Below are 13827 nucleotides of genomic sequence, written 5' to 3'. Positions count from 1 at the left end.
ACCTGCGCCACTTTGCGCTTTCCACACACATTAAGACGTGACACAGCTGATGTTGGCGTCATGAAAAAAAACAACTTTATTGTGATATAGGTTTTCTCACCTCACTCATCACAACGATCCGGTCAACGAATTTGAGGTACTGAAGCTGATGAGTTACGAGTACGCGTGTTTTACTCTGCAGAACATCACATATACAACTGGAAAATACAACACAGGAAACACATAAGCGTATTAAAGAGATAATAGATAATGGTTCGATGTACAAATGGACATACTTGTATGTTGTGTGAACCGACGCTCATGAACGCATCACATGTGACGTCACAGATCCATGACTCGAGATGCACTATTTGTCTCGTGCGGGATCAGCCGGTAAGTTTGGACATCACGTGCAGCATATAATGATAAGAATAAAGACACTCTGTGGTAACACATGACTGACTGTTAGTTTTGTCATTAAGTGGTGCACATTGGAAACATCTCTTCTTAATGGACATACTTCTCTATATGTTTCTATGGTTCGCGTTTCTTTTGACGGTGAGTATATATAATCCTGTCATGTTTGTCTAACGCCGCACCAAGGGCTATGTCAGCATATCACGGTTTTCAAGTCTGGACCAGACAAACCTGTGACTGACATTGTGACCAACGTCCTACTCCGTAGGGCTACGACGATACGAAGAGGTTTTGGAAACCCCGGGGGCTGACATGTGAACATTAGAGATTAATTTATATTCATTTCCTTTGACTACTATGACAGTGACCGTTTCACGCCATAGTCTGCAACATATCACCATATCCTGTAAATACTTCAACTAATGGTTGATAGTATGAGCAATGGTCCACGCCACAGGTATACTGTGACGTCCTAGCGTTCATAGAGGTGAGGTGAAATCGGGTTCAACGTCGCATCCAAGATTATTGCACTTATATAGCGTCGTGCATGCACGTGTGTGTGTGGCTGCTTGTATTACCTCGGACTAATACCGATTTTATAGTGCTAGCCCACTTGGTTGCCATTCCGCAGTTTAACACGAATACCCCACTCAGATACAGTGTACTGACTCCAAGCTGACCAGTCCTCGCTTCAGCCCCTTAATGCCGGGCGCCAGGGATCGAACCCCGGACCTTCCGCTCTCCGGGCAGACGCTCTACCACGAGACTACGGTGGCGGTCTAGTACGTAGTTAGGCCACATCTTGCATATTATGCTTTACAGTTATCCGAGGATCGAACCCCGGACCTTCCGCTCACCGGGCAGACGCTCTACCACGAGACTACGGTGGCGGTCTAGTACGCAGTAAGGCCACATCTTGCATATTATGCTTTACAGTTATCCGAGGATCGAACCCCGGACCTTCCGCTCTCCGGGCGGACGCACTACAACTGGACAAGGGAGTGAGTGAGTGAGTTAATATTTAACGTCACATCGGCAATATGTTAGCCATATCGTGACGAGAACTTAGACATTTATAAGGCATATATTTAAACTTTATAAAAACCTGTCATCGAAGGACAGTACGATAACTAGCATATCACAGATTAGATTTAAAACTAGTTGAGGCACATTTAAAAGGAGAAAGAATGAGTTGACATCAAAATATAAAAATGGGCTTGAGATCATCAGTAACTAAAGGGAGATCACCATACCAGGGACCATGGGGACTTACAGTGCCTTTGCTTCCTGCATGGACCCTGGCAGGATTTACACCATCCCTTCAGTCACTGGCGATAGTATACCAGTTAAGCCTTATGTTAAAATGACGAAAATACTACAGTAACTTTTTAAAATTCTGGCATGCATAAAAATACTTCGAATGATGTACCCTCTTAGGGGGACAATAATTGTACGCTACTTCAACCCCCCTCGAGGGTACAGCCACTAACAATCTCAGATATAAATAAGCACTACCAATTTATAAAATAATACCCTAAATACATCAAAATTTATGAAAAAGTTCTATTTCTTTTAAAAAGCATAATATTAAATGATAATTAACGTCATTAAAAAGGTCCTTGACCGTTTTAACACTGAAAATTTTATCCCTTGTGATGGAAAAATCAATACAGCCAAGCAGGACATGCCTGACCGTAATTCTTTCATCACAAGTGATACAAAACGGAGGATCCTCACCTTTCAATAAATACTCATGCGTATATGTGGAATGGCCAATACGACATCGTCGCATAATGACCTCTTCAAATCTGGACTGACAGCCCAAGTAGGTGTAACAAATATGTGGTTTAATTTCATGTAATTTATTAGTACCTACCTGGGTGTCCCACTTATTTTGCATTAGATCTCGGATGTAAGATCTGATTACAGGTTTATAATCAGTGTATGGGATTAGAAGTGGTGTCACAGATTTGTTGAGTGCTGCTTTTGCAGCAGCATCGGCCATTGTGTTACCAATGATACCAACATGGCTTGGTAAGCAACAAAAGATGATGTCATATTGGCCAGTAGCAAGATCATTAAATAATTCTATAATTTCGTGTAAAAGTGGATGTTCATATGAAATATTCTTAATGGCTTGAAGACAAGAAAGGTAATCAAGGAGGCATAGTTCATAGACATATAACATAGACCGTAACGCTGCGAACTGCAGTGTGGACTGGGTTTCACATTGTGGCCGTACGATCCGCATTCTAGTTTCCGCACAGACAAGAACAAGGCACGTTATCACAGCAGCATGACATTATTAATCGTAAACATATATCTACTATACCTGTGAAATATATGTTTACCCACTTTGGGGTCAACAGCACTGAGCGGGTCGTCGAGTAGGTAGACATCATCGTCTCTATACACAGATCTAAACATACAACAGGTCCATTATTGTTCTATTATATATTAAATAACACCCAAAACGTTTGCAGCTCAGCTGAAGCAAAACGATTAATTGATCAACGTTCCACTTGAATTCATTGCATTATGTATGGTCTACAGTGATCGATGCTAATGATGTCAGTTACTGGATTGTCTGGTCCAGACTCGATTATTTACAGACCGCCGTCAAAGAGCTGGAATACTGCTGAGTGCGACGTTAAACAACAAACAAACAAAAAAAACACATAAAACTTCTGAGATACTACTGTAACTCTTGAAATAAAAGCAAAAGGGAAATTAATGCGAAAAATTGACCTCGCATTTGTCTTAGTATCGAACCTCCCATTGTCTCCCTCCAGGTAATTTGCTCATTAGGCAATGTCTACCTGTATCGTGTAAATATATAAATATAAATTCAATTGCCGCTTTAGCTTTGAGTTTGGCTTTATGACACTTATATTCCAACAATAAAATATTAATAAGGCGGGGAAACAATAATTGGGCTTTACGTTGTGACGTCATGAGGCAACAACCTTGCTAGCGTTATCCTGGCCTTCTGTCCCCCGCTCAGCAACAGCCCCCTCTCCCCCACAAGGGTCTGGTCTCCATGCGACATCATCGACAGATCCTGCCAATGATATATTTTCTCTATTTGTGTTCATAATGGCCTATAGTTTTACTTGTTTAACATTCAGTTCAGAATGGCCAGTGAATTCTTTATTCAATGAAACACACTTACCCTAGTGAGAGCGCATGCCTGGATCACATTCTCATACCGCTTGGAGTCGAACTCGTCACCAAACACAATGTTATCCCGGACTGTTCCGGAAAACACCCAGGGTTGTTGCGAGAAGTAGCCGACAGAACCACGGATGCTGATGTGCCCGTGCGAGGAGGGCAGATCCCCCATCAGCGCTGCCAGCAAGGATGTCTAGACACAGTGAGGTGAGTAGAATGTGTGAGAATTAGAATATTCAATAACACAATCACCTAAATCGAATCATGTCGAGCTTCTTCTGAAAACATACATGCCGTTCGCCAACTCCTCCATAAACCATTTATTGATATTTTGAAACATACAGGTCCATTAAAGTCACTACGAAGCAGGATTCTGTTGAAAAATTGACTTCTATCAGTGAATGGTGATTTAAGATTGCTAAAACATTAGTCGTTATTTTATGTATTATCACATCTGAAGACGACCTTAGAACTAACAAGAGGTCGAGGGCCGATCGCTGTTACCTGTATAAGTTATAAGATTCAAATATAAGTACAAAATAAATAATATATTTGTAAAATGGTCCGTCTTTTGTTGGCGAAAATTTAGCCGTTGTACATGTTAGTCACCAAACAGTAAAGTACGTGCGAAGAATGAACTGGGTAGATTTTCGGAATGATTTCCAATTATGACAGAATATTGGAAATACAATGAAATGGATCAGCCACCTACCTTCCCCGCGCCTACCGTTCCCACGACTGCAACTAACTCTCCCTGGTGAGAGAAATACATTTGCCATACTAATGATACTGAGATTAATTAAAATACTAGTATATTAATGTGAACGATTTCTATCAATATTACAAAATCGCTTATGCATGCTGTATACAGTACTTACATGTATTTCCATTTCTGATTATATTTGATGTTGAGCTGAACCATCTAAGCGCTTCTAGTTTGAAATAGTTTTGTTTGTTTGTTGTTGTTTTTAACGCCACACTCAGCAACATTCCAGCTATATGACGACGGTCTGTCGATAATAGAGGTCTTCAGCAACTCATGCTTACCGTAAAAGGCGACAATGCTTGTCGTAAAAGGCGACTAACAGGATCGGGTGATCAGGCTCGCTGACTTGGTTGATGTATGTCATCGTATCCTATTTGCGTGGATCGATACTCATGATGCCAATCGCTGGATTGTCTGGTCCAGACTCAATTGATCATGAGCACGTCGTTAAACAACAAACAACAACAGAAGCTCGGTACGCGACCCTGGGTGGAGCCGCCTCGGGCGCAGAACTTGGTGGTAGCAGTAAATTTTCAATATCTTATAGGTGAGGTGAAATGGGGTTTAACGTTGCGTCCAAGATTATTGCACTGACATAGCGATGTGCATGTAGCTGTGTGTGTGTGTGGCTGCTTGTACTAGTCCGGACTAATTTTTAAGTGCAGGCCCACTGAGATAGCATGCCGCAGTTTAAAAAGGAATACCCCACTCAGACACAGTATACTGACTCCGAGCCGACCAGTCCTTGTTTTAGTCCTTTACTGCCATACGCCAAGCTGAGTAGAAGCAAGTAACCATCTTTTATACTGTAAGGTCTTTTGGTGTGACGCGGCATTGGAGAACAATGTTATTGTCGCTCTCCGGGCGGACGCTGTACCATTAGACCACGGAGGCGGTCCCCAATACCCTAATAACTCATATAGATTCCTATTGCTCTTACCTTTTGAATTGTCAGAGTTAAATCCTTCAGGGAGAAAGAGGCACCTGCGTCTATCTTGGAGAACAATGTTATTGCCGTTAGCCATATTAGTAGGCAGATGTTTGTGACGGTATGGTGATTATATGTAGTGATAATATTAACAATGATGATGACGATAAACGTAATGAGAGTATAATTATCATGTCAGGTTGAATTCACTCAACATTTAAAGGGATAATGCTATCATTTTTTTTGCACTTTAGAAAGCATTAATATTAGAAATCCCCATAAAAAGTATATCTATGGAATTGGTTATATACCAGGCTACCCCACCGTTATGAGACAAACTGGGATTTGAACCCGTGATCAGCGGATCCTTGCATGTCCAGGGGACGCAACTGTACAATAAATGCCCAGCTGTTATTTTGAAATGATTGACCGAGACGAATGATGAAAGTAAGCAGGTATGTAAATGTTCAACGTACACAAGTCGCTGTCTTACCTCAGTGTCCAGCAGTAACTTCCCTTCTTCGGGCGCTTCATTTGTATAATCCCAACATGCTGACATGTTGGTTGTCTGGATTGACCAGCCGCCATCACCGTCTGATTCTGGTGTCATGTGGTTCGGCGATGGTGGTTCTATCTCGATTGAAAGGAAGTTCTGAGGGAAGAACAACGTAACATAACATATACGCCAGGCAGTTTGTAGTGTATGATTATTCATATCGAAATATAATGATTGGGTTCATTCACGCAAGGCCGACATTCGGTGAACGGTAGGGAAGTAATACCGAATGTCGACCTGGCATGAAAGTTAGGTGCGTGAAGACACCGATGTCTGTTACAGTGAACTGAGGTACTGTAACAATAAAGCACGTGATGTATGTATGATCTGCGCGTGGTACTCCTCAAACAGGACCCTGAAGATCCGGGTTAAAATTTGCTCTTCGGCAACCCATCCTTGTCGCAAGAGGCGACTAACGGGATCGGATGGTCAGGCTCGCTGACTCGCTTGATGCATGTCATCGTATCCCAATTGCGTGGATCGATGTACATAATATGAATTATAGGATTGTCTGGTCCAGGCTTGATTATTTACAGACCGCCGTCATTTAGCTGGAATATTGCTGAGTGCGGCGTTAAACAACAAACAAAATAAAAATCCTCAAATAGGAGTCATGGCAGATTAACAATAGTCATGAAGGAATCGAGTGGTCTTTAATTTTTTTGGTAACATAGTTTAAGAGCAGAAGGGAATAATAGTAAGTGTGAGTGAGTGAGTTTACATCGCATCGGCAATATTTCAGCCATATAGCGATGGGAACAAGGTCTTAGATTTAAAATATCTGTCGACAAAGGACAGTAAAATAATAAAGGTATATCACAGTTTTTGATAAAACAAACCAGATCATAATTTTTAAAAACCATATTGCTATACATAGACAAGTCTTGTCAATTAAAAAATGTCTATAGACCACTAATAACCAAAGCTAGACCACCTAACTGGGGATCATGGGGACTTACTGTGCTTTTGCTTCCTGCATGATTCGCAGCAGGATTTATGCCATCACTTTGGTCACGAGGGGTTGTACGAAATTTTAATCAATATTAAAAATCAAAACACAATCAAGGAATTAAAACACTAGTTGATATTAATTACTTCAATATAGATGGATTCATGTGCCACTGTCAGGGGGACAGTAATTTTACACTACTTTAACCCCCTGATTGGCACCGCCTTCATACATCTCAGTTGACAATAATATCCAACTATTCTAAAACAATTCAAAATTTATCAAATAATAGTATTTCTTTTTAAAAAAACCGAGAATTATAAAGAGGTCGCGAAAAGATTTTTTTACCTAAATTTTCATTTCGGCCACCGACCATCTGGTTTTGGAAAGTAATCGAGAGACAAGTAACAATAAGGCCTAAATAAAGAATTACAGTGAACTACGTGAATAACGAACAAACGGATATGACGAACTTATTTTTTTGTCCCGGCAACTGCTGTATCTATGCTGTACATATGCTTATAACGAACGACGGTTATAACGAACTCAAATTAGTGGCCCCTTTGAGTTCGTTATAACCGTAGTTTACTGCACCTTGATTCGTTTGAGCGAAGATAGAAGTTCTGTGAGTGATTCCACAGCAGCGTAGAAGAAATAGAACACGGAGAAGTTCATGACTTGCAGCAAGCCATTTACAATGAATACGTTGCGTAGAGATATCGGGGGATACCCACACAGCCAGTGACCAACGAATATGGCGAGAGCCATCATACGAGAGGCTGCCTCGGCCGAGTAGATGCTGAGAGAGCGGAGAACGAAGGACCACTTTAAGACTCGAACTTCTTTGCTGAAATAAGACCAGTCATGTTTAATTGGAATTAGACAGTATGAAGAAATATAACGTGGTTCCTCAATAACATGAAATGATTTTTTTAAGGACAAAAATTAACAGAAATGAAAATTTAAATAAACATGACCTAGACGGCTAAGTTTGTTTGTTTGTTTGTTTGTTTGTTGTTTAACGCCTCACTCAGCCATATTCCAGCTATATGACGGCGGTCTGTAAATAATCGAGTCTGGACCAGACACATTCAACCACGCAATTGGGATACGATGACACGCATCAAACCAAGTCAGCGAGCCTGACCACCCGATCCCGTTCACCGCCTCTTACGACATGCATTGTCGCCTTTTACGGCAAGCATGGGTTTCTGAAGACCTATTCTACCCCGGATCGTCACGAGTACGGTAGAGATGACTGACGGGATGGAGGGGGACACTGATCTCTACAGTATGAACATCGTGATGGTCACTGTGCTGTGAATGGAGGGGGACACTGATCTCTACAGTATGAACAAGGTCTGGGGGATCGTGATGGTCACTGTGCTGTGAATGGAGGGGAACACTGATCTCACCAGTATGAACAAGGTCTGGGGGATCGTGATGGTCACTGTGCTGTGAATGGAGGGGAACACTGATCTCTACAGTATGAACATCGTGATGGTCACTGTGCTGTGAATGGAGGGGGACACTGATCTCTACAGTATGAACAAGGTCTGGGGGATCGTGATCGTCACTGTGCTGTGAATGGAGGGGAACACTGATCTCTACAGTATGAACATCGTGATGGTCACTGTGCTGTGAATGGAGGGGGACACTGATCTCACCAGTATGAACAAGGTCTGGGGGATCGTGATGGTCACTGTGCTGTAGGTATGACTGACGGGATGGAGGTGAACACTGATCTCTACAGTATGAACAAGGTCTGGGGGATCGTGATCGTCACTGTGCTGTGAATGGAGGGGAACACTGATCTCTACAGTATGAACAAGGTCTGGGGGATCGTGATCGTCACTGTGCTGTAGGTATGACTGACGGGATGGAGGGGAACACTGATCTCACCAGTATGAACAAGGTATGGGGGATCGTGATCGTCACTGTGCTGTGAATGGAGGGGAACACTGATCTCTACAGTATGAACATCGTGATGGTCACTGTGCTGTGAATGGAGGGGAACACTGATCTCTACAGTATGAACAAGGTCTGGGGGATCGTGATCGTCACTGTGCTGTGAATGGAGGGGAACACTGATCTCTACAGTATGAACAAGGTCTGGGGGATCGTGATCGTCACTGTGCTGTAGGTATGACTGACGGGATGGAGGGGAACACTGATCTCACCAGTATGAACAAGGTATGGGGGATCGTGATCGTCACTGTGCTGTGAATGGAGGGGAACACTGATCTCTACAGTATGAACATCGTGATGGTCACTGTGCTGTGAATGGAGGGGGACACTGATCTCTACAGTATGAACAAGGTCTGGGGGATCGTGATGGTCACTGTGCTGTGAATGGAGGGGAACACTGATCTCTACAGTATGAACAAGGTCTGGGGGATCGTGATGGTCACTGTGCTGTAGGTATGACTGACGGGATGGAGGGGAACACTGATCTCACCAGTATGAACAAGGTCTGGGGGATCGTGATCGTCACTGTGCTGTGAATGGAGGGGAACACTGATCTCTACAGTATGAACATCGTGATGGTCACTGTGCTGTGAATGGAGGGGGACACTGATCTCTACAGTATGAACAAGGTCTGGGGGATCGTGATGGTCACTGTGCTGTAGGTATGACTGACGGGATGGAGGGGAACACTGATCTCACCAGTATGAACAAGGTCTGGGGGATCGTGATCGTCACTGTGCTGTGAATGGAGGGGAACACTGATCTCTACAGTATGAACATCGTGATGGTCACTGTGCTGTGAATGGAGGGGGACACTGATCTCTACAGTATGAACAAGGTCTGGGGGACCGTGATGGTCACAGTGCTGGTCTGCAGTGTGGACAGAGTTGTGACTCACTCTCTGAGGGCGTTGATGAGCCAGCTGAATGGCGCCTCCCAGCAGTACATCTTCACGACCCTGATGCCCGCCAGCAGCTCGGTCATCACGTGCACTCGCTTGTCTGACCACTTGCCGACCTGGATCCTTGAAACATGACAACCAAAGCATCATGCATTGGACTGTTTATGAACCTGAATCATGAGATATGGTGCGAAAGACTAGAACAGTTCCTAAATATGTCTAACTTGATATTATCATCAACTGTCTGCAACACATGAGTACGTGCATGCAGATCCTGCGTTACGTTGTACCTTTTCACCTTTAACCTTTGGAGATTCCGGGTCAGTATTGGTCCCCGGTATCCAGCGTTGGTCATATGAGACAACTGGAACGGGTGTTCAAGCTCGGTTACTTTGTTGATTGCGTGTCATCGTGCCCCGACCATGTTGACCGTTGGTCATCATATCAATCACTGGTTTGTCTTGTCCAGAATCGATTACTTACAAACCGCTGTCATATGGCTTTAGTATTGTTGACCATAGCGTTAAATAACAAACAGACAAACGTTGTACTTTCTTTCAGCTTTAGGGGCGGTCGGGTAGCCTGGTGGTTAAAGCGTTCGCTCGTCACGCCGAAGACCCGGGTTCGATTCCCAACATGGGTACAATGTGTGAAGCCCATATCTGGTGTCCCCCGCCGTGATGTTGCTGGAATATTGCTAAAAGCGGCGTAAAACCATACTCACTCACTCACTCTTTCAGCTTTAAACTGATAAGGTACTGTTTGATTGATGTACTGATCAAAGCGGCGTGAAACCAAACTCACTCACTCAGGACCCGTTAAGATCCGGGGTAGAATAGGTCTTCAGCAACCCCTGCTTGCCGTGAGAGACTATGCGTGTCCTAAGAGGCGACTAACGGGATCGGATGGTCAGGCTCGCGGTCTTGGTTGATGCGTGTCATCGTATCAAAATTTTGTGGATCGATGCTCATGATATCAATCACTGGATTGTCTTGTCCAGACTCAATTATTTACAGACCACCGTCATATTGCTGCGTGCGGCGTTAAACAACAATCAAACAAACAAGAAAAACATTCACGTAGATTGCTTCTCACACATACGTACCTCAGCTTACCGTACGCATGTCCCGCTATAGTCTGTGCTAGGAGCAGGACAGCCGCCAGTGCGAAGCCGAACATACAGGATACCCCCACCAGGCGGTACATGCAGTAGGCCGACACGGTTATGTTCACTGGGCAGATCCACAAATAGTGTACATGGGGCACGCTCTGTTGAAGATAGCATCGAACTGTCGAGCAGGGAATATGTTTTCTTGGTAATTATCTGCCTTCGTGTTTTGAATAACTGACATACATGTGCGGGTATTGCATTGCAAATGACGGCGGTTTGTAAATAATCGAGTCTGGACCAGACAATCCAGTGATTGACATCATGACCATCGATTTACGCAATTGGGATAAGAAACTTGGTGCGCGAGCCTGAGTGGAGCCGCCTCGGGCGCAGAACTTGGTGGTAGCAGCATAGCAAATTTTCAATATCATAATAGGTGAGTGACATCATGAGCATCGATCCACGCAATGGGGATACGATGGCATGCGTCAACCAAGTCAGCGAGCCTGACCATCCGATCCCGTTAGTCGCCTCATACGACAAGCATGGTCGCCTTCTTCGGCAAGCATTCTATCCCCGGTCTTTACCGAAGGAGGACGGGAAGAACGTATATACACAACTGAAGGAGGACGGGAAGAATGTATATACACAACTGAAGGACGGAAAGAACGTATATACACAACTGAAGGAGGACGGGAAGAACGTATATACACAACTGAAGGAGGACGGGAAGAACGTATATATACAACTGAAGGAGGACGGGAAGAACGTATATATACACCTGAAGGAGGACGGGAAGAACGTATATATACACCTGAAGGAGGACGGGAAGAATGTATATATACAACTGAAGGAGGACGGGAAGAACGTATATACACAACTGAAGGAGGACGGGAAGAACGTATATATACACCTGAAGGAGGACGGGAAGAACGTATATACACAACTGAAGGAGGACGGGAAGAACGTGTATATACAACTGAAGGAGGACGGGAAGAACGTATATATACACCTGAAGGAGGACGGGGAGAACGTATATATACACCTGAAGGAGGACGGGAAGAACGTATATATACACCTGAAGGAGGACGGGAAGAACGTATATATATAACTGAAGGAGGACGGGAAGAACGTATATATACACCTGAAGGAGGACGGGAAGAACGTACATATACAACTGAAGGAGGACGGGAAGAACGTATATAATTATACAACTGAAGGAGGACGGGAAGAACGTACATATACAACTGAAGGAGGACGGGAAGAACGTATATACACAACTGAAGGAGGACGGGAAGAACGTATATATACAACTGAGTGAGTGAGTGAGTATGGTTTTACGCCGCTTTTAGCAATTTTCCAGCAATTTCCATTTTTAACCACTAGGCTACCCGACCGCCCCTTCTAACCTAGAACCCCCATACAATCAGGACACCGGATACTCACAAGAGTGAACTTTTCAACATCTGTTGAGAGGAGGTTTACTATCTTCCCTGATGTTGTTTGTGAAAAACTTTTACTATTCATGTCCAAGATCTGCAAGATGAAAGAAACGGTGACAAATAGCTACGAGTGGTGATGATTCGTTGTCAGCAGCACAATATATCAACATGGCTTCAAGTAAGTGATTTGTTATGCCACAGCCAGCAATGTTCCAGCTGGATCAGGATTGCCTGTAATCATTCGAAACTAGGCCAGACAAACCAGTGACTGATAGCAGGAGCATCGATCCTCATTAGTAGGCTCTCACGATCAGCAAGTGAGACAAGGGACCTGTCATGTATACAAAATGGAAACACAACCTTTAGGTCCAAACGAGCATCCTCTTCCTACGAAGATTTCAAAAAGCGTCATGAATACGACTCTTCGACAAAAGGTGTTTGATCAAGGTTACAACATTCAAGGCCTCAGTAAAGTTTTCAAAACGTTTATTATAGACATACGGAGGTAAAAAAATCCCAAATTTGACGCAGCGGTGACAAAGATTATGCCCGATGCAATTCCTAAAGGCTGGCACAAAACGTTGCCGTGTTTGTTTTTGTGAAAAATTGACGGGTGTCACCGATGAAGCACGATACGTCCAACCTTTCTAGAACACCTGGTATCATCACTATTTCATAAACACGTGCTCGTGATATAGCCGGAGTAGTACCATTTATTTAAAACAAAAACAGATACCCTACCTTTCTGTATATGAGACCAGACATGGCCGCCCTCATTCTCATGGCTACCCGAGCCATAATGTAGAAGTAGAATGGGTTACAAAACACCTGCAGCATGGCGGTGACGCTCAGACAGACACCGTACAGGTAGGCCTCGGTATCAGACATTACAGACGATGGAGAAAAGTAGGCGATCAGCTGCCCAATTAAGAATGGCTGGAGCATCTTCATACATTCCTGGAAAAATAATCTTGTATAACTAGACAGTGGTCCTTGTCTTCTAAATGTAATACATGTCTGATATCTGCGCCCACTTGGTGATTTGTATCGTACTTCTAAGGTATGTTTATGATCATGTTCGCCCTGATTAAATGTCCTTACAGGATTGTAAAGGAATTCACTTTGGCAAACAATATATTCAAATGGAACATTTACCGAGCAGAGCTTTTGATCACGGAGAAAGGAGGAAGGATTTCTTACCGACAAAAATATAAGACAACCAGGCAAAAGCCAGTCCCTTCGGAAGGCAAGAAAAGACACACGGAACAGCCGTGCGTTGGTCAAACCTTTGTCAGCGACTTCATTTTTCCAGTACCTGGAGTCAAATAAAATTTCACTGTCAAAATGTTCACTGACCTTCAATATATTTTACAGAATTGGCAATTATGGCTCAAAAATATATAACGGTAAATATTATATGAAACGTCAACGCCAGAGAATAACCAGTCTCGATTATCCACAGAAAGATTAGTACAAAGATAAAGTAAACAATCCATTTTTTATCGAAGATAGCCTTTTCCTGAAAAACTTGGAAATGTCGAATGTGGCACAACGGATGTTGTTGGTTGTTGGTTTGTTGTTTTACGCCGCACTCAGCAATATTCCAGCTATATGACGGCGGTCTGTAAAATAATCGAGT

General features: G+C 43.4%; 1 protein-coding gene across 1 annotated transcript in view; it reads right to left on the bottom strand.

Moving 5' to 3' along the window:
• The window catches only part of LOC124114073 (ATP-binding cassette sub-family C member 4-like), a 38754-nt gene extending 25615 nt beyond the window's left edge, over window positions 1-13139 (bottom strand). The window contains exons 1-12 of the mRNA XM_048388163.1: window positions 12930-13139; window positions 12193-12282; window positions 10741-10904; window positions 9633-9758; window positions 7361-7613; window positions 5755-5913; window positions 5274-5327; window positions 4280-4321; window positions 3569-3760; window positions 3363-3457; window positions 2729-2815; window positions 101-197 (exon numbers count right to left, since the gene is read on the bottom strand). Of these exons, the coding sequence (XP_048244120.1) occupies window positions 101-197; window positions 2729-2815; window positions 3363-3457; window positions 3569-3760; window positions 4280-4321; window positions 5274-5327; window positions 5755-5913; window positions 7361-7613; window positions 9633-9758; window positions 10741-10904; window positions 12193-12282; window positions 12930-13139 (1569 nt within the window). The remainder of the gene's footprint in view (window positions 1-100; window positions 198-2728; window positions 2816-3362; window positions 3458-3568; window positions 3761-4279; window positions 4322-5273; window positions 5328-5754; window positions 5914-7360; window positions 7614-9632; window positions 9759-10740; window positions 10905-12192; window positions 12283-12929) is intronic.
• Window positions 13140-13827: the final 688 nt, after the last annotated feature.

Source organism: Haliotis rufescens, unplaced genomic scaffold (genome assembly GCF_023055435.1).
Source record: "Haliotis rufescens isolate VD_foot unplaced genomic scaffold, xgHalRufe1.0.p SCAF_7, whole genome shotgun sequence".
NCBI classification, from domain to species: domain Eukaryota; kingdom Metazoa; phylum Mollusca; class Gastropoda; order Lepetellida; family Haliotidae; genus Haliotis; species Haliotis rufescens.
This window is presented reverse-complemented; position numbering and strand designations above follow the sequence as displayed.